Genomic DNA, 22,729 nt, shown 5'->3' with positions numbered 1-22,729 from the left:
GTGTATATTTACAAGCCTCGACAGGAAGTGAGAGCTTTAGCTCTCGTCCTTGCCCACACTCTTCTAAAGTGATTTAGGGGAGCCATTTACAGCTCTTGCAAAAGTATTTTTTTTTCATAAGCATAAACTTTTTTTTTTTCTCTATTAATAAAATTAAAAATTCTTGTGCAAACTACACTGTAGACTGCTTTTTTTTATTTTGCTCAAACTCATATATGTAAAATGAAATTATTATGCACTAAGTTTTTGTGTAATAATTTTTATATTATGTAAAGAATTATATATTTTATAATTTTTATATTATATAATTTTTAGATAAATTTTATAAATTTATATCTATTTCTCTCAATTAGAGGAAAATAGAAAGCATAATGCATAACTAAATGCTCTGATAAAAAAAATTGTAATTATATAAACACATTTAATGTGGAATCTTTTTTCTTGTAATAATTCTTTAACTTTCTATCACAGTAAGAAATTTAAAATATATTTTATAAACAGTAAAAACTTATTTAGCTTTTTGTTTATTAGTTTTTCAATTGAATGAATAAAGTTGTTAATGACTAAATGGATAGCTAGAGTGAAAATCCAAAGAAAACACTTGTCTAAAAAAATTTTATATAAAAATATTCCTTTATGGTGTTATTTTTATTTAAATAACACCATAAACGAGGCTTGTTATATATATACTCTTGTAGCATTAACATTATAAACATATGCTTGTAATGATTAAAAAAAAGCAGTTTATTAAATAAATAAACAGATAGCTCTTTACAGATGTATATATATATATATATATATATATACACATATATATATATACATCTGTTTATTAAATAAATAAACAGATGTATATATATATATATATATATATATGTGTATATATGTATATATATATATATATATATATATATATGTATATATATATATATATATATATATATATATATATATATATATATATACATACACACACACACACATACATATATATATACATATATATATATATATATATATATATATATATATATATATATATATATATATATATATATATATATATATATATATATATATATATATATATATATATATTTAAACAATTTTAAAATGTATTCTACAAAATAGAGTGCTCAATGTTCTTAAAAGAGCAGAGCAATTATAAATTAGTAGAAAATCACTTAACAACAATCTCAATTAACACTGTTTTAAAAAGTATATGGGAATTAAAAGATATTGAATTATTGACGATTTTATACTGAATTGGTCCATCCTTAAAATAGCGCCTGCATATAACAATATTTCCAAAAAATGTATACTATGCCTGCAAGAAAAATTTGAAATAATTACACATGCAAACCAAGAATGTTTATTAAATAAAAAATTGGAACTAACTTCTAAATGCAGGCATGAAAATAAGTTTCTCCTAAAAAACTATAAAAATAAATGAGCTCAAATATTAGTTACATTAGGTCCCCCTTTTAAAAAATATTTTTCTAAAAAAGCAATCATTTGCAAAGAATTCTTTTTATAATTGTGTCAGCAAATTCCACAAATGTGCGAAGATTTACAGTAGTTTTAAAAACATTTGCGACTTCCTGTAATTTAATTCTCGGTATAAATTAAAGTTTTATTAATTTGATCATTCATTTCTGAAGAGTCTTTATTGATGAAACACAATGTTAAATGAGAAAAAAATTTTTTAAGTGATTTTCTACTAATTTATATATATATACACACACACATATAAAATAAATTAAAAATCTTACTTCTATTAGGCATACATAGTTTCCTTTTTCTCCTGTAGGCTAAAAAAAAATCTTGTAATACTAAAAGTGGTTCAGCAATTTATTTTTTTATAATAATTAAGGTGACACAAAATTTGAAAAAACAAAAAAACCCGCAGTTCATTTTCCGGTTATACCAAATATAGGGAGTCACCAAAAAAAAAAAACTCCAGATCCCCAGGTGTTCAGGAAGTAAATACATGTAAATTTATAAACTTTCTCTACATTTTTTATTTCTTCCTGTAAAGCAAGTTTTAAAAATAAATCTAAAAAACTTAATATGTTTCTTAAATATCTGTAGTCATTCATAATAAGTTTTTAAACAGTTTAGCACCAATATTGTGGTTTGCATTTAAATTACATTGCAATCTTTGATTTATCATTTGTGCTTGTTTAAACTAGCAAACAATTTTTATTATTTACATATACACATGTATGTCAAAAATTATGGAGAAGAAAAAGAAAAAAAGTCAGTTCATTGCATGAGAATTATAGGGTCTTTCTTTATGTTAAAAGTATTTAACAAATAAAGTTTTAATTATTAATTAATGATAAAAGCAAACAACTTAAAAAATGATATGGATAATAATATATGTTAAATAATAAAACATAAATAACATAAACAACTTATAATTTATAGTTATGAAGAATAACAGCATTAAAAATTTTTAATAATTAGTTATCAAAAGTTAATTTCTCACAACATAAAAAAGGTCTAAAGAACCCTATAACTCTTATGTGGCGAGTTATAATCTCATAAGTCTGTACACCTGCTTAACTGGCCTTTAAGCTACCTGCAAAACAACCAATATCTAATCATGTTCTTTTTGAATATTTTAAAGTTTTAACTTTTTTAATTGTAAATTCTTTACAATTTCAAAACACACTGAAAGTTTTAAATTATAAAATTTTTGATTAAATATTTGACTTTTTACTTCACATTTTAGGATTAAATTGTTGGGCTTAAAATTTTAGCAAATTTTACAACTTACGTTTTGATGTTCTTTTGTTGTCACCAGACTTTGATATACTTGAGTTTAACTTTGATTTATTGTTCTTTGCAGATTTTTTAGGAGTTAAAACTTCCTTTTCATTAGCTTTTAGAACTAAAGGAAATGTTACAAAACAAATAAAACAAAAATTATTATCTAAACAATTACTTTTCATAATATAAGACACTATCACAATTACTTACAATTTTTATTAAAATTAAATCTATCAATTAAAAAATTAATAAAAATTTGATTTTAATAAACTTTTACTTGAGTTCATTATTGATTTATTGTTCTTTGCATATTCCATATGAGTTGAAACTTCCTTTTGATTTGCTTTTGGATTTGATAGAAAACAAATAAAATTTAAAAAATTATTTTCAATAATATAACACACTACTCCAATAGAATGTGATATAACACTATATACCATACAATCTAAGTGATAAAGTGATAAAACGATAAAAAAGACTGATTGTGGCTACAAATAGGGTTTAATGTATGTATATAAAGGTAAAATTAAAAATAAATGTGATTGTACTAGTGATGTACAAATGAAAAAGGCTGATTGTGACTAATAATAAGGCTCAATGTATGTATATAAAGGTATATATATCAATATTAGGTATGTAATTTGCATATATAAGTTGCATCTATGCACTAGTAATGGTTTGGCCTATAAGCTAATTTTGATGCTTTGACTAATGCCAATTAATCAACTTAACTATCAGCCTATTATTCTGTCAATTACCGTTTGATAGTTAAGCTGATTAATTGGCATTGGCCAAAGCATCGACATTATCTAATAGGCTAAACCACTACTGTTGCATAGATGCAACTTATATATGCAAATTACCTAATATTAATATATTACCTTTATATACGTACATTAAAACTTATTATTAGCCACAATTGGCCTTTTTCATCAGTACATTACTAATACAATCACTTTTTTTCTTTTTCTTACTACCTTAAAACGCATTTGACATTATTTTTGTAAAACATAAATGACAAATTTAAGGTAAAATTAACAACTTAGTATCTAATTTGCGTACTAAGTAAAAATTTGAATAATTTGATAGATATCTTTAGTAACTCTTGGGGTATTTAGGAACAAAATTTTTTTTTATTACTAATATACTTGTTTTACAAAGTTTTAGAAATACATTAGACAAAAAAATATTTTTTGACTAATAATTTTCTAAAAATATTATAAGAATAAAAAAAAAACTAAAAATACAAAGTATTTTTTGTCTAACCAATTTCTAAAAATATTTTAAAAATATTAGTTAAACAAAATATTTCGTAGATAAAAAAATACAAAGTATTTTTTGTCTAACGAATATTTTTATATAAAAATATTTATTTAAAGCAAACCTTTTAATTGCAAACTCTCATCAGATTTTATTGTGATTTAATCAAATTTAGACCTATTGGTCTAAATTTACAGTAATAATACAGTTGTTTTACAAAGTTTTAGAAATTCATTAGACAAAAAAAAAAAAAAAAAAAAAAAGTGCTTTTTGGCTAATAAATTTCTAAAAATATTCTGAAAATAAAAAAAATATTTGTTATGCAAAAAATACAAAATCTCTGAATGGCAAATATAAAAGTGTGTGCAACAGTAAGAACTTTCTGATCAAAAAATAAATTTATGAAATATATTTATAAATTTATTTATGCCAAAAAAAACAACTTTAACAATATGATAGAGCAATTGTTTGACATCAGTGGTTTGGCATTCTTACATAATCAAAAGTATTATTTGCTTAATATATATCTTTAAAGATTGAAATAATGTGTTCTTAAAAAAACTTTTGTTTTTTATTCATATTTATGTTACACTGAATGTTTTGAACAACTTTTTATCCAGAACTAACAGAAATATGATCATATCTGCAAATATAAAGCTTAAAGCAGAGTTTCGGAAAATATTAATAGATGCAAGAGAAAAGAATATTTGGTAATCATGAAACACAGAAAGCTAATAAGAAAAATCGCTACCTGAACTGGTAAAAATGAAACCTAGAGTGGGATAATTAATGTAAGATAATTAATGTAAGATAATTAAGATAAGAGTTAAATGTAATCAATTTGATTAACTGTGTTTTTTTTTTCCTAAAATTAAACAAGATTTTATTTATCAACATATGTTTATATTTAAAATCTTGAGTCTTATTCTACTTATATACATTATTTATAATTTATTTATGTCTAGTTATTTGAACAACTATACTTATACATATATCCAAATATTTGAATAACTATACTTACGTATACTTTTACATATCCCTTTTGAATTTTTTGAAACTTATTCTGTGTTAATTAGATCCCTAATTTATCAATTTTAATAAGATCCTTTTTTTAGATTTTTTTTTTAAAAATAGATTTAGATATTTTTTATTTATATTTATACTTTTTTATTATTATTATTATTAGATTTTATTAGATTTAGAATATATATTATATTATTATTATTTATACTATTTTTTTAAATTAGATCCCTAATTCACTGATTTTAATTAGATCCTTTTTAATTAGATCCTAAATTTTAATTAGATCCCTAATTCGTCAATTAAATCCCTAACTCACATTAACATTTTTGATGAAACAGGGATTTTTTTGTTAGATTAAACATCTAACAAAAAATACATTAAAAAAAAAAGATGTCAAAAGATTGACAAAAAGAAGACAACTGTCTGATTATACCATATATCAGAAAAACAAACTATGAAAAATAATAATACTTTAAACTTACTGAACTTCAATGTAACAATTTTTATGACTGAACAAGCAGCATTTGTAAAAACCATTTTAATAGTATGGTAAAACTTTAAAATATTTATAAATACGTCCCTGGTAGTACCGCACTTAACTTGTTTCTCCGCGCAGCGGTCTTGTTTGTTAAGGTTGGTGTTTTGGAGTTATAGAGTTGAGAGAGGGTTATAACCACAAGCAGCCTCCTCATCTGTAGTGGCCTTCTTGGCCTTGGGGAGGTTAATTTTATAAAAATTAAAAAAATTAAAAAAAATTTTAAGATATTAGATTAAAAAATTCTTTAATTGTTCATAAATATAAAAAAGGTGATAAATAAAATGTACAATTACTTTCAGGTTTATTGATTAAAATCATTTTTGAAATAAGAATGCAATGTATGCTGTGCATATTTAAAATGTTATTCAGTGACGCTGATTATTGTAAACTCTTTACAATTTATATATTTATCTTTTCAATTTCAAAACCCACTGAAAGTTTTTAATTATAGAATTTCTGACTAAATATTTGACTTTTTACTTCACATTTTAAGATTAAATAGCAGACCTTTATAAAAATTTTAGCAAATTTTGCAACTTACAATTTGATGTTCTTTTGGTGTCATCAGACTTTGAGTTCAATTTTGATTTATTGTTCTTTGCAGATTCTTTAGGAGCTAAAACTTCCTCTTGATTTGATAAACTTTTATTTGAGTTCAATTTTGATTTATTGTTATTTGCAGATTCTTTAGGAGCTAAAACTTCCTCTTGATTTGATAAACTTTTATTTGAGTTCAATTTTGATTTATTGTTCTTTGCAGATTCTTTAGGAGCTAAAACTTCCTCTTGATTTGATAAACTTTTATTTGAGTTCAATTTTGATTTATTGTTCTTTGCAGATTCTTTAGGAGCTAAAACTTCCTCTTGATTTGATAAACTTTTATTTGAGTTCAATTTTGATTTATTATTCTTTGCAGATTCTTTAGGAGCTAAAACTTCCTCTTGATTTGATAAACTTTTATCTGAGTTCAATTTTGATTTATTGTTCTTTGCAGATTCTTTAGGAGCTAAAACTTCTTGATTTGATAAACTTTTATTTGAGTTCAATTTTGATTTATTGTTCTTTGCAGATTCTTTAGGAGTTGAAACTTCTTCTTGATTTGATAAACTTTTATTTGAGTTCAATTTTGATTTATTGTTCTTTGCAGATTCTTTAGGAGCTAAAACTTCCTCTTGATTTGATAAACTTTTATTTGAGTTCAATTTTGATTTATTATTCTTTGCAGATTCTTTAGGAGTTGAAACTTCTTCTTGATTTGATAAACTCTTACTTGAGTTCAATTTTGATTTATTGTTCCTTGCAGATTCTTTAGGAGTTGAAACTTCATTTCGATTTGCTTTTAGATTTAAAATAAATATTATAAAACAAATAATTATTTAAACTAAAAAAAATAAAAAAATAATTATTTAAACAATTATTTTTCATAATATAACACACTATCACAATTACTTAAAGTTTTTATAGGAATTATTTTTATTAATTAAACTAAAAAATTAATTAAAATTTGATTCGATAAACTTTTACTTAAGTTCATTATTGGCTTATTGTTCTTTGCAAATTCTTTATGAGTTGAAACTTCCTTTTAATTTGCTTTTGGATTTGATAGAAAACAAATAAAGTTAAAAAACTTATTTTCAATAATATAACACGCTACTCCAATAGAATGTGATGTAATACCACATGCCATACAATCACATTTTTTTTCCTCCTTACTACCTTGAAATGCATTTGACATTATTTTTGTAAAACATAAATGACTAAAAATCTCAATTTACAATTATTTTCCTCAATAAAAACTCATCTCCATAAATATAACTAATGTAATAATTTCCACAAATATTTTATTGAACAAAAAAAAAAAAAAAAAAAAAAAAAAAAAAGTTCGTTTAAAGGTAGCTATATAGTCTATTGGAGGTAAAATTATCAATTTAGTATCTAATTTGAGTACTAAGTAAAAACTTGAATAACTTGATAGATATCTTTAGTAACTCTTAAGGTGTTTAGAAATTTCTTTTTCACTAATTTCACTTGTTTTACAAAGTTTTAGAAACTCGTTGGACAAAAAAATAAAAAGTATTTTTTGACTAATGAACTTAAAAAAATATTTTAAAAATAAAATAAAAACACAAAGTATTTTTTGTCTAACCAATCTCTAAAAATATTCTAAAAATATTAGTTAAACAAAATATTTCTTAGACAAAAAAATACTAACTATTTTTTGTCTAAAAATATTTTTATATAAAAATATTTATTTAAAGCAAACCTTTTAATTGCAAACTTTCATCAGATTTTTTTGCGGTTTTATCAAATTTAGACCTATTGGTGCAGAGATCAACCATAGTACTTAGATTCATATTAATAAACTGCGAAGATTTCCTTTGAGAGCGTCTTAACTGAATAACTGAATTTCCAGCTGTAGAAAGCAGCAATAGAAAGAAAATACAAAACAGTATAAAGAAACAAATAGAAAGTAAATACAAATAATATGAGGAAAAAAACTTCATACACTCAGACTATATATGTTGGTACCACCTGGTTTTGATGTTTTCTTAATTCCAGTGCACTAAGCATTTTTCAAATATACTTCTCAACATATATAGCATTATTCACAATAATCAAAATATTCCTATATTCACAAGTATAAAGTGTTAACCACAATAATCCAAGTATGGCCAAAGGAAATTATTTTCATTCAGTTTTGTTGCAAGCTCATTTACGGTTTCTTCATACAAAGAACTCACAAATTGAAGTTGCTTTTTTTTATTATATAGAAATAGTTATTTGAATATATAGAAATAGTTATTCGTACAATACAGTTTTTGTTGCATCAATATTGATGAAATATCATCTAATTAAATGATTTTATCTTTTTTAAATTTTTTAATGATTTCACTCCCAAAATAGCTGCAAACAACCACAATTTAGGTTGAGAGATAATTTTCTAAAGAGTGACAAAAGACATCAGCTCAACAACAATTATAAAGGTATTAGCAACTAAAACAATGCTAAAATTATACCAAAAAACAAAAAGCATGCGATAGTGTAGTGGTATAGCGCTCGCCTCATAAGCAAGAAGTTCTGAGTTCAATCCCCACCAAGCCCTTGGTAGTACAGCACTTAACTTGTTTTTCTGCGCAGCAGACCTTGGTCATTTGAGAGGGATGTAAATACAACTAAAGTAACCATCTCAACTGAAGTGGCCTAAATGGCCTTGGGGAGGTGAATTGAAATAAAACAAAAAATAATAATAAAAGGTATTAACAGGTAATATAAGGTATTACTAGGGATTTGAAAAAAAAAAGAGGTAAATTTTAATTGACAGAAAGTAAATTGATGAAAATCCAGAACAAAACCTCAAAAAAAGGTATAACAATTTAAACACAATTCAGCCTACTTAAAAAGATTTATTTGAATGTAGCAAAACAACTACAAAAAAATGTTTACCATTGCATGGCCGATCTTGAATATACTAAGATTTTATGATCTTATTTTAAAGTACAATACAATTTATATTATATACTATTATAACACATATTATAAATAATATTATAATTTGACTTGACATTTGATTTTAACTTCTAGAAACTTACTTATCATAGAACTGGCCACCAAAACACACAACACCAAAACCCTGAAATTTTATATACTTTTATCCTAAATTAACTTTACTTTCCAGAATGCAAAGAACTTATGAAAAAATTATAATCATAATTAATTACTGGAGCTTGGGCACAAAATTGGGCGCTCCAACCTGTATATGTCACTGTGTGTATATATATCAGGCCTTGTTATGAGATTTAGCTGCGTAACAAAAACGCGTAATGCAATTCAAAGTAACTCAACTGTATTGTTAGAAGTTATATTGCGTCACTAGCGTATTTTCAAGTACACATTGTAATTAAAGTTATTTTATTAACGCCTTAAAAATCATACAGACAGTTTTTTTTTTTCTCACTATAACAAAAGTTACAAATAAAATCTTAGTTCTTATTTGTAAAATCATTTTTATCATTTTTTCAAATATGAACTAAATTTTATTTTGAAAAAAATATTTTTTTCATAAAACGTAACGTGTTTATTTTCTTATAATTTTACAGTTGGTTTTTGGTTATTTTATTAACTGTTATTAAATTTTTTCTTACTTTTTATGTGAACTCTTTTTAATAGTGTTTTTAAACAATAAAGGGTTTTACCAGTTACCGATAACATATTCGTGATCATAGTTTATTTTCATAAATTAAACGAACATCATTAAAACTTTACATCATTGAATTGACAATAAACTTATAATAAAATATCTTATTAATAAAATATTTTAATCAAAATAAATCGTGCATTTTTTAAACTATTATGACAAAAAATAATTTGTACATTTAAAAAGAATTTATATATTTAATTCCTTAAGATAAAACTTAAAACACTTGATTTTCTTTAACTAATTTTTAACAACAACAAAAAAATTGTTAAACAAACTGTTTCTTTAACAAAAAATCTATTAGCTTACAATTGTGGTTAAATGCTTTTACTTACGACTTTATTCTTCTGAATAAACATCACATAAACGATATCAAAAAATAATTTAAATATTCTTAAGGATAAAAGTTTTTGTGTATCACAAAACTGCTGAACGCGTAGGCAAATCACCTTTTCACAAGCAAAATGTGAGCTGCGTAACGCTTCTTAACAAGGCCTGATATATATATATATATATAAAATAAATTTTTTATTTTGTTTATTCACCATGTGAACTTTACATACAAAATGGCAATTTCACCTACTTGTTAAGTCATTTATGTTATGTTAATCTTTTAATTAGATTATTTAAACAGTCTTTTAAAATAGCTTATGCGGAAAACATTAGGCAGTAATTAATTGCTGTAAAAAACACTTTCACTACAAATGTGAAATTATTATTTTTTGACATAAAAAAAAACAGGTTAGTTAAACAAATTTTTTGTTACTTTCCTTTTTTAAAAAATGTTTAATTTAAACTTGTTTTAAATTTATTTTAAAATACTAATAATTTAAATTTATTTTATTAGATTTAACTAAAAAATTTTTTTTTCAATTTAAAATGCTTTGTTTTACAATTTTTTTTTTATCTTTTAAAATTTCCTAACATGTTAAAGAAAAATCTTTTTATAAAATTTAATTTTAGTTACTTTTTTATGGTCATTTTACATTCAACTTTTTGTTTATTTATAGATTTTTTATTAATTAGTTGTTTTTTTTAATATATATATATATATATATATATATATATATATATATATATATATATATATATATATATATATATATATATATATGTATATGTATATGTATATGTATATATATATATGTATACGTATATATATGTATATATATGTATATATATGTATATATATATTTATATATACGTATATATATATATATATATATATATATATATATATACGTATATATATATATATATACATATATATATATATGTATATATATATATATATATATATATATATATATATATATATATATATATATATATATATATATATATATGTATATATATTTATGTATGTATGTATGTATGTATGTATGTATGTATGTATGTATGTATGTATGTATGTATGTATGTATGTATGTATGTATGTATGTATGTATTTATGTATGTATGTATGTATGTATGTATGTATTTATGTATGTATGTATGTATGTATGTATGTATGTATGTATGTATGTATGTATGTATGGGTGATTCTAAAAACAACTTTTTTTGAAATTGTCTGCTGTCACCCCCTAAACGTGTTCTTTGTAATAATTTAATACTAAATTTAAAAAATTTTTGAATAAAAAAAAATTTTAGGGGTCGCTCAAGACCCTTAAACATCAGATGGGTCCCTAATATTTAAAAAAAAAGTTCTTCAAAAGCATATCATGTTGGGTCTCAAAAGAAGTGAAATTTTTTAAAAATTTCAAAAATAGTAAAAAAATTTATGGAAACACAAATTAAAAAAGTTTGTTTAAAAAACTATAAAAATATGTACTTCCTTATTTTTAGTTAAAAAATGGTAGTTTTAAGCCACAAAATTTAAAATAGTAATCTTTATATAAAATGATTATTATTTTTAGAATTTTTATAAAATTTCACTTCCTTTGAGACCTAACATGATATGAAGAACTTTTTTTTTAAAAATATTAGGAACCTGTCTAATGTTTAAGGGTCTTGAGCGACCCCTAAAGTTTTTTTTAATTTAAAAGTTTTTTAAATTTAGTATTGATTTATTACATAGAACACATTTAGGGGGTGGCAGCAGACAATTTCAAAAAAAGTTGTTTTTAGAATCACCCTAATGTATGTATTTATGTATGTATGTATGTATCTATGTATGCATGTATGTATGTATGTATGTATGTATGTATGTATGTATGTATGTATGTATGTATGTATGTATGTATGTATGTATGTATGTATGTATATATATATGTATATATGTATGTATATACATAAATATATATATATATATATATATATATATATATATATATATATATATATATATATATATATATATATATATATATATATATATATATATATATATATATATAAAACCCTATATTGTAGTTGAAAGAGTTGTTGAAGTTGCTTGAATGTTGTTGATGGAGACTTTTATGGTAAATAGTCTCCATCAACAAGATTTAAGCGACTTCAACAATTAAGTGTAATTAAAATTTTAATGTCATCTAAAAATTAAAACAATTAAAATAAGAATTTTTTCATGCTGCAATAAATGACACTTGTTATGTATATATATTCTTGTAATACTAACATAACAAACATATGCTTGCAGGGCACAAAAAATTGAAAAACGTACAAACATTTGTTAAAAAGAACAACGAGCGTCTTATTTCTTTTTTTTTGCATATGCAACATTGGCGTTTGCTTACAATTTTTAAAAAAGAACACATTACTTCAGCAATTTTTCCTTCAATAGTGTTACTTCTACGTAAAATAACTAAGTACGCTATAAAAGAAAGTAAATTATGTTTTAGCATGGTTTTTGCATGCATTAACAAAAGCATACAAAATTTTACTTAAAATGCATTTGCAATTGCTTTAAAAGAAACCATGCTTAAACATTCTGATTGCTTTTTTCTATAGCTTGCCTATTTTTTTAATTTTTCTTATTTTTTTTTAAAAGTGAAGTAATGTTTATTTGCATATTAAAAACACTTTTAAAAGTTTTGAAAAGAACTTTTAAGTTTTGCTGAAATATAATCTAATAGAATGTATAGAAATACTATGTTTATTATAGTTTTTTTTTTTTTGTGTTTAACAATGCCAATATGATATTTTTATTAACTTATTATTAAATACTTAATATGATATTATTTTTAAAAGTTTTAAAAAAGAAATTGTATTTTTCATTTAATAATAAAAATAAAAATAATTTTTATTTTTATTCATTTTTTTATTTGTAAATAAATTGAAAAAAATGAGAAAAAATTATTATTTAGTATCAATGGATAACAATTTACAATCTTTATGTCATACTAATTATCATTATAATTTTTTACGTATTTGCAAAGTGAGCTTTGCAAATAGGAAAAAATTATTTTAAAAAAATAATAATTGATTAAATTCAATAAGAATCTTTGATATATCTAATAACTTATTAACTAGAATATAAATTATTTGAAAATAAAACTTTCTTATATGACATATATCTCTTAGACATTCGTCATTAAATAAAGATAGGAACGCCAACGCTCATTAAAAATAAAAAACGATTTGTTGTGCCTTGGCTTGTAACAAGTATAAAACCAAATTTTGCATTTACTAAGCTATTTTTTTAATGAATAAACAAATAGTTCGTGCAAAAACCAAAAGCTCTTGTAAGAAGTTGCTAAGCAGAGCAGCTTGCATGGCTCGCCATATTCATTTTAGTATAAGCCTTTCTCCGCTCTTCTTTTTTTTTTTTTTTTTTTACATATGTGGAGTGTTGCTACATCAACTATCTTATAGCCTGCTGCTACAAGGGAGTGCTGTTATATCAACTATCTTATAGCCTACTGCTATAAGATAGTTGATATAACAAGGAAAAGTCGCTACATCGACTGAGGGTTTGGTATAATACAATTTTTTTATAAAAAAAAATTTGTCTTTAATACAATTATTTTATAAAAAAAAAACCTCAAACTGACCAGACATATATCATACCATTTTTTTAATAATTGAGTTGCTAAACATTGGAATGCACTCAGTGATGCAATAGTAAACTGTTTGAAAATAGATAAATTTAGGCGATTGGTTAACAGTTCAATAGATAGTTGTATATAGTCAATTTATGACTTTAATAGGACCTGTATCCTATTTGCAACTCAAATACTATTACTATTGCAAATCGAATCAGCAACATGACGAAACCCAAATTTTAGCATCTTTTTTCAAAAAAAAACTCTAATTAAAATTTTTTTTTTGCCTAAATTAATTTTTTAGCAGTTGTTTGGAGGCAGTATTACAATTACTTTCAATTACAATTACTCTACTCTAGATGAGATAAATAAAAACATCTTGATAGCATATTAGCATTGGATATCTGAAAAAACAACAACACTAACAAAAGAAATAGTGATTCGAAAACTTGAATCATTTTTTTCAAATCAAATCTCGAATCGAAGCAACACTTGATTCGCGAATCAAATCGATTTGCAGGGCCCTAATATATATATATGTATATATATATATATATATATATATATATATATATATATATATATATATATATATATATATATATTATTACTAGTACAGATAGCTCAAAACCATTCTAAAAACATTGTTTTTACAAACTTACCAACTCTTTTGAAATCAATATCTGTATCATTGTTATGATGATCAAATGTTGATGAGGTTGGTGATGAAGGTTTTTTTTTAGGTTGATTAGGTGTTGAACTGTCGAATGGACGTAAATAATTTCTCATAGTATTATCAAATCTAAAGCTACTTTCTAAATCAACAGCTTCATTTTCCACACGCAATCTAAAGACATGAAAACATAAAATATAAAAACATAAAATCAAAAATGAAAAAAAATTAGGATTATAAAACAAACAAAAAAAGCATGTCAAAAAAAAAGCATGTCAAAATTATAGTGTCAAAAAATGTAGTAACAAAGAAAAAATCACAACTTTCAATGTCAACAATAGGAAAAAATTAACATTTAAATTTGAATACATTTTTAATGTTTTAGAAAAGTAAAAATTTATTAGAACTAACTTTTCTAAACATTATTTCACCTGTATAAATACTTTTATCAAACTACTGGTAATTTGTAAAATATTAACCTTATCTACACACATACATGTTTATTGCATAGATACAAAAGTATAAGTAAAAATAATTGTATTAGATATTTAGAATAAAATCAATAATTAAATCACAAATAATTAAATAACCCAATAACTTTTAAATATTTTAATTGAGTTACTTGTTATTTATAAAACTGCAGCTACTTTCAAACTGCAGCTACTAGTAACTTTCACTTTTGCAAGAGTATATACATTCATCTGATTTGTTTGTTATTCTTTTCTATTTTTAATTTTTCTATTATCATTTCTTATACTGATTATAATTATGATTAACATTTAAAAAATTAACATTAATGTTTATTAAAAAAAGTTTTTGTTTAATGTTTAATAAAAAATTTCCTTTCATAAAAGTTGCCACAGGTAGTCATTATGCTAAACCTTAAGATTTTGACAAAACGTTTTTGGAAGGAGTTTAAATTAACTTTATAACTATTATCAAAGTTGGAGCTAGTCTTTGCATTTTTGAAGATTGTTTTCATATCTTAGCAAACATTGGTCAGGTGTCCACATCTCACCATTTATCTTTTTTTCCTTATAACTTTAAAATGTAACTTAATTAATGAAGCTAATGTAAAAATAAATTTTTTCTCCAGTGCTGAAGTATGAGTATGCTCTTAACACCGCAACTAGTGTAACTAATTGCGCAACTAGTGTAACTAATTGCGCAACTAGTGTAACTAATTGCGCAACTAGTGTAACTAATTGCGGTGAAGTATTGTATCTTATTTGATGCATTATTATTAAAAATAGTAATTTTTTTACAATTGCACATAGACAGTTATCATGAGTAAAAAAAAGTAATTTATATTTTATTTTCTTAATTCTTAATTCTTGAATTGTTATTTCTTAGACTAGAATCTAAAATTTATTTGATAACTACATAATACTGCATGTTATTAATAATGTGAAGAAAATTCGAAGTACACACTAAAATGTTTTTTAATATATTAAAGTACGTTAGGAACTGACCAAAAGTCAAATCGAAAAGAATGTATAAAAGCTAAACTGAAACAGGGAGACGTTATAAGCAGAAGTAGAGGGGGTGTAGTGGTTGCTAAATGGAAAGACAAAAGAGACCTGCTAATGATTAGCAACTTGCATTCGTTGCAAATGATTGAAGTGACAAACAGGAGAGAAGAAAATTAAACCCAACATTATTAGATTTATTGGGTGAATGTTTAAATGAAATTGTGCCTTGAATCGCCGATAACAGCTTCCGCTACTTGTCTTGAATACCACAGAATGAAAAAAAAAACTCATGTTCAGTCTGCTCTAAAATAAAATGTAAAGATACAAGATATGAATGTGCTGTTTGTGAAAATTGACCTCCGTTATGTATTGGAGAATGTTTCAGAATGTATCACTCAAAAGAATAGGTTTACACTTTAATTTTCATGAAATAAAATTAAAACAATATCAATACTACTTTTATCTGTTTTTTTATTTCTGTCTTTATCCGAATTTAAATTAAGTTCCCGGGGTTTTTAAAGTAAGCACTTAAATGTAATCTTTTCTGAAAATCAACTGTGAAGCTAAGAAAAAAAATAATAATATGATTAGACAAAGCCAATCATCTACAAATATCATTTAAAATAAGTTAGTATAACTATGAGTTTACTTATAGTTGGCAAACTCATAACACTTACTATGAGTATTCTCGTAAACATAATGCAATGACATCACAAATGGTGGACGCTTTTTTCTAACGGTTAAAAACAACTTTTTTAAAAAGGAAAAAGGAAACATTTATAAAATAACAAAAACAAAAAATCTACTAAAAAGAAGAATAAATAAATGTTTTCAAAGAAGAAAAGAAAAAAGAAATATCTGAATAAAAATAAGTAAAAAAGTATGAAAAACAGAAGTTAAAAAAAGAGAGTTAATGAATGAAATTAATAAAAAGAATGGAAAAGGAAGAAAAAAAAACTATTTAAACATCGGAAAAAGATTGGCAAACCAAGATTTTTTTATTTTTTCATACATTTCTTTAGTTTTTTTTTATATATTTCTTAGGACTATTTATTTCCGATTTTTTTTTAGTTATGGTCTTGTAGTTATAATTTTTTTCTTTAGTTTTTTAATGTATAAAGTTTTATTATTTTTTGTTAGTCATTGTTTTATTTTTTAGTTATTAATTATTTTTAAATAGCAATATAAACTTTTTATACAGCTATATATTATTTGTTTTTATTTTCATTTTAGCCATTTATTATATATGTTTTATTCTACCGTGTATTATTTTTTTCTTTTCTTTATTTATTATTGTTTTTTATTTTTAATTTTGTTGTTGTTTATTTTTGCTTTTTTTTTTTACTTTGCTACTTAATGTAATTTTTTGTTTTATTTGTAATGTTTGTTGTAACTTTAGTTTTATTTTGATGTTCTCAGTGTTTTTCTGTTTATATTTTATTTATTTATTTAGTCATAATATTTGCAATATATTCTGGTTATTATAGTACAAGAACTATGATTAATATATTTACTAAATCATTTTTTAGCAATAACCGTTTTTATATCATTGTTAGTTGTTATATTTTGTCAGTTTATAACTGTTTGTAACTGTAACTTTGTATGTATAAATGACTGTTGTATAAAAAGTTTTATTATAATTACTATGCTATTATTATTACTATTGTTAAGATAACATGCTATTATTATTATTTATTATTATTATTTATTATTATTATTTATTACCATTATTTATTATTATTATTGTTAAAATAAATATTATTTTTATTATAATTACCATTACTATTTTAATCAATGTCACTAGGTGTTTACTTAATGTTAGTGGTTTATACTAATTGTAAACAACCTTGTATTACCAAATATTTCAAAAATATATTGATTGTTGACAAATATCAAACTCCAGCTAACTACGAGTGTACTCGTAGTAGGCAAATAAATGACACCAACTTACTATGAGTATATTCGTAGTTGGCAACAAACAGGTTAAGATATAAACACAACTTTTCTAGGCAAAATTAAGTAAATTTCAACATCTTTAGGATTAACTATCTGCTTGCAACAAATGATTAAGTAACAACAATAATAAAAAGTATTTAAGTACTAAATAACATATTATACTTAATAACAATTATATTTCAACACAATATACAACAATATATTATTCTTAATTAATAATATAAGTTTGAAACAAAAATAGTAACAACAAAATATAACCTTTTTGGAGGAGTCCCCTTTAATGGAGAATAAATAAGTCTAAAATTAATAGTAACAAAATTTAAAATACAACTAAGAAAATAAAAAGGGAAAAAATTTTCCTAAATTCTCCTAGTTAAAGTGTTACATATAATTATTATTTAAAATAAAAAAAAATAAAGAATATGAAAATTATTGAACTTTACACAAAAAATAAAGAACAAAATCTTTCTTAGAGGTATTGTGAAATGAAACACATTTTACTTTTGAAACGATGTATGATACTTTTGAAATGATGCAGAAAATTTTAAAAATGACGCAAAACACTTTTGAAATAATGCAGAGCACTTTTGAAATGATACATGACACTTTTGAAATAAAGCAGAACATTTTTGAAATGATGCAGAAAATCATTTTTATCAAGAAAAATAAAAGATCTACAAGAATACATAAAAATTATCTTTTCTTTTTTAATTTTTAAATAAAAAAAAATAATGATATTGTTTAGATTGTTATATATTATTTTTGATTATTATAAAATAGTAAATAAAAATAATACATAAAAATCTATTCATCATTCTCATAGGCTGAAATTTTCATTCCAACATTACAGGCAATTTTTGTATTTCTTGGTTTAAACTGTTAGTTACTATCAACAACAATAATAAAATCAAATTGACCAATTAAGTAGATGAGTTTAGATTAATTACAAGAGAGATTAATTATCAAATGACCTTATTAAATGGTATGTGTGAATTTATTGCTATTGTTGATTTGATATATGATTTGAGCCAGAACTCTAACCACTGCTTCACAGCTGCTGTTGCTAACTTAAGTAGCCTAGTTGAAAACATGCAACAATAATTTACTTCTTTTATTAAAAACGCATCAAATAATTTTTTTTGTGATTTTTTACTTTATAACTGATAATAGACATAAAAGTTTAGACAAAAATGTTTAGACAAAAAAGTTTAGACAAAAATGTTTAGACATAAAAGTTTAGACAAAAATGTTTAGACATAAAAGTTTAGACAAAAATGTAAACTTTTTTTAAAGATTTTTACACTACATAATTCATTAAATATCATCATAAAGTTTCTGTATAAATAAATTTTTTTGGTTTCAATAAAAATTTTTGTAGTTTTTTATAAAAGATACTTGTTTATAAGAATAACCACCAAATACCAAGAGCCAAATACCTTAATTTCTAGTTTCAATAGCATTTTAAAAGAGGTAAATGTTAATTAAGTTTGTCCATAATCCAATAATTTAAATTAATGATTAATCCGAGTTGATAACTAGGATTAATGAATAATTTAACTTTCAATAATTTAGTAATTAAATTATGGACAAATAACTTATTGCTTGAACTTATATAGTAAGACTTTCATTGTTGTAATATTTTAAAATTAGTTGTTTCTGTAAAAAGTTATTTATGCTAGTAAATCTATACTTTGTATATCTGTATTTATATTAGGGGTGCACCGATGCATTGACCATTTAGCCGATGCATCGGCATTGCTCTTGGTAACCATCAGGTTTTTTTGCTTTTATATAGTTTAATTTTTATGTTTTTTAAGTTTTAGGTAATTACTTCACCAATAGTTATAGGATTGTCACTTGAAAAAAAAATTCCACCCCTTGACTAAAGGGGTAAACAGATTCTATCTGTTGACCAGCATCGCACCCCTTCTTCATCTATTAGGTTGGCACAGATACATTTTTAATACATTGTTTCCAGATTAGGATGTTGAATGCTGGATCTTCTTGACTCAATGCATGGGTTTTGCTTGTGTCTGTGTTTTTATGACTAGGCAACTCATTCTATTATCTCCTAATGAGGGTACAGCTCTAAAACTCAATTTTATGGTTCTGAGGCTGGCTGGTAGTTAGGTTTCCCACACTCTGTGGTAGCTCTCAGAGAGGCTGATTCATCAACAGCGGTTAAATATCGGAGTACTAACAGTGCCATGTTGCGCATGGATGGTGTCCCTGTTTGTACTTTTGGTGTGCATTGTCGACGCCACATTTGGAGCCCTTTGTTACAGCTTAGGCTTTAATAGTAATGAGGCAATTGTTTGAGCTAATAAATAGTGTACTGAGTGCTATCTATCCTTTGAGTCAAGTTCTTTAACAATTTTAAAAATGACTAAAGTACCAAATTATAAAACACAAAAAATCATTGTCATCACAAAGTCCTCTAAACCATTCACTAATCACTTTCACATCATTCACTAATATTCGTGGTCTTTAACTTTTCTTCTGTTGAGTCTTATCTCTTGCAAAGTTCACCAGACCTACTTGCTCTTTGTGAGACTAATTTGAGTTTGGCTGTCTCATCTTGTGATCGAAGTGTTAATGGTTATCTTCCTTTAATTCGTCAAGACTCCAATAGTTACATGCTTGGCCTGTCTTTTATTGTTTAACACCACTTAACTCTATTGCTTTTCTCTTTGTTCTATATTGCACTCTTTTTGATGTTATTTCTGATCAAATTGACCAGGCCCTTTCTCTCTATCCATCAGCCAATATTGTTGTTGTTGGTGACTTTAATGCTCATCACACTGAATGGCTTGACTCTAGTGTCAATGACCCTGCTGACGTTAAGGCCCACAACTTTTGCCTTTCTTAATCTCTAACTCAAATAGTCAACTTTCCATCTTGCTTTCCAGGCAACCCAAATCATTTACCTTCTCTACTCAACTTATGTCTTGTTTCTGTTCTAGTCAGTGCTCAGTTTCGCCACATTCACCCTTAGGTACTTCTGATCACGGTTTGATCTCTCTAAAACTATGATCTCATTTTTCTCTTTCTCTTTTCTACAAATACTATAATGGGCACTGCTCTAAAGAGCTAGCATCTCTTGCACCATCTACTAAAATTCATTCTCCTTTTACTCGTCATTCAATTAAGTCGTATCTGTGACTGTTCCTAAATGATCCAAAAACTCATTCATCTAGTTTTTTTCCTTAAACATCAGTTCTTTGGAATTCGCTTCCTTTATCTTGCTTTTCTGATTCATACAAATTGCAATCTTTTAAGTTGTCTGTCAATCGTTATTTTGCTCTATAAACTTCATCTTTTCTCTTCCAGAACTTCCACTTCTAATAGTGGTTGTTTGCAGCCTTGTTGGAAGCAAAGATGTAGAAGAAAAAAAAAAATTAAAAAAAACTGTAGACAAAGAGATGATGTAATTGGCAGTTACTCAAACTGGGTTTCAGTTAAAAATGGAGTTCCCTAAGGCTCTGTTCTTTCTGTGTTATTTTTCATTATTTATGTCAATAATATTTCTGAAATAATCAAGTCAAAAGCAGCACTTTTTGCAAATGATACTAAAATCATTTATTTTCTTGAAAATACTATGGTCTCAAAAATGGGGAATGAAATTTAACACTGATAAATACACTATACTTAAGACACAACAACAAATCCCATACATACATACGTATGATTATGATCAAAACAAAAGAGTCAGCATTAAGCCCAAATGTGAACGGGATTTAGGTGTTCAAATAGACTCAAGTTTATTGCTTTCAGAATACTTAACTATTCAATTGAACAAAGTAACACAAATATTCTTAGCTCTAATCAGCCCCCATTTAGGATATTATGGATCAACCTGTTTCCCCTAGCTTATCAATGACAAACCTCAAGTAAAAATGTTTTAAAAAGATCTTCTAAATCAATTAGAGGTTTAAACAATCTCCTGTATGATCTAAGACTATCGGTGCTAAATATGACATGAGTAAAATACAGACTAATTTGTGGAGATCTAATTAATGTCTTCAAATGGTGCAATAATAACCATGATAAAAATTTATTTGAAATTGATAACCAATTCATTACCTGTAGTTATATATTTAAACTAAATAAACATTACTCCCACTTAAATACGCATACTAACTTTTTTCTATAAGAATAATTAATAAATGGAACCTAATGACGTTGTAAAAGAACCTTCACTAAAAAAAATTTAAGAGGCTTCTCAACAAACATCTCAAAAACGAATGGCTTCTCGTAACTGATATGCATTTCTTTTTATATTAGTTTATATAAAAACTGACATTGTTAATTTATATATATATAACCAGGTTGACAGGCTTTATATGTCAATTTTGTAAACCTTTGAATTTAAAAAAATATATAAATTTTTTTTTTAATTTATATTTGTATATGGTCTTTTTGTGTATGAAGTTTTTTATATAGTTATTAATTTGTTTTGTAACATTATTAATTTGTTTTACAATTAGTTTGTAAATAAAGATTGTGTTTTACTATTTCAGCTTTTAAAACCCCCTTCCTGCCGCCGTCTACTTATAGTAGAGGGAGAGGTGGTGATGGTGGTGGTAGTGGTGGTAGGGGGGATGGATAATGTAAAAAATTTCTTTATTGGGCCCTTTTTACACACTTAATATGTATTTGTTATTCAAAAAAAATTTCTTTCTTTACACACTAAATGCTATGCATTTATATATAAAAATACCACCCAATATCATTCCTAAATAATGATTTAGGAATGATATTGGGTGGGAGGGCACAACTACTTCCACTTAAAGCCTAGTTGGCTTCTACCCACCTAATCCTAGGTATCCAAATCTTATCTAATGGTGGGATGGT

At 24.3% G+C, this 22,729-nt stretch overlaps 1 protein-coding gene across 3 annotated transcripts in view; it reads right to left on the bottom strand.

The window, feature by feature from the left end:
* The window catches only part of LOC100212557 (centromere protein C), a 70,116-nt gene that overhangs the window by 25,516 nt on the left and 21,871 nt on the right, over window positions 1–22,729 (bottom strand). For 2 of the 3 annotated variants that reach the window (XM_065800475.1, XM_065800477.1), the window contains exons 4-10: window positions 18,134–18,172; window positions 14,437–14,621; window positions 7,860–8,009; window positions 6,138–6,932; window positions 3,053–3,118; window positions 2,783–2,896; window positions 1,773–1,811 (exon numbers count right to left, since the gene is read on the bottom strand). In XM_065800475.1, coding sequence (XP_065656547.1) covers window positions 1,773–1,811; window positions 2,783–2,896; window positions 3,053–3,118; window positions 6,138–6,932; window positions 7,860–8,009; window positions 14,437–14,621; window positions 18,134–18,172 — 1,388 coding nt within the window. The remainder of the gene's footprint in view (window positions 1–1,772; window positions 1,812–2,782; window positions 2,897–3,052; window positions 3,119–6,137; window positions 6,933–7,859; window positions 8,010–14,436; window positions 14,622–18,133; window positions 18,173–22,729) is intronic. The other variant, XM_065800476.1, reaches the window with a different exon arrangement.

Source organism: Hydra vulgaris, chromosome 06 (assembly GCF_038396675.1).
Source record: "Hydra vulgaris chromosome 06, alternate assembly HydraT2T_AEP".
In the NCBI taxonomy this organism is placed as follows: domain Eukaryota; kingdom Metazoa; phylum Cnidaria; class Hydrozoa; order Anthoathecata; family Hydridae; genus Hydra; species Hydra vulgaris.
The sequence above is the reverse complement of the archived record's forward strand: the minus strand, read 5'-3'. Positions and strand labels throughout refer to the sequence as shown.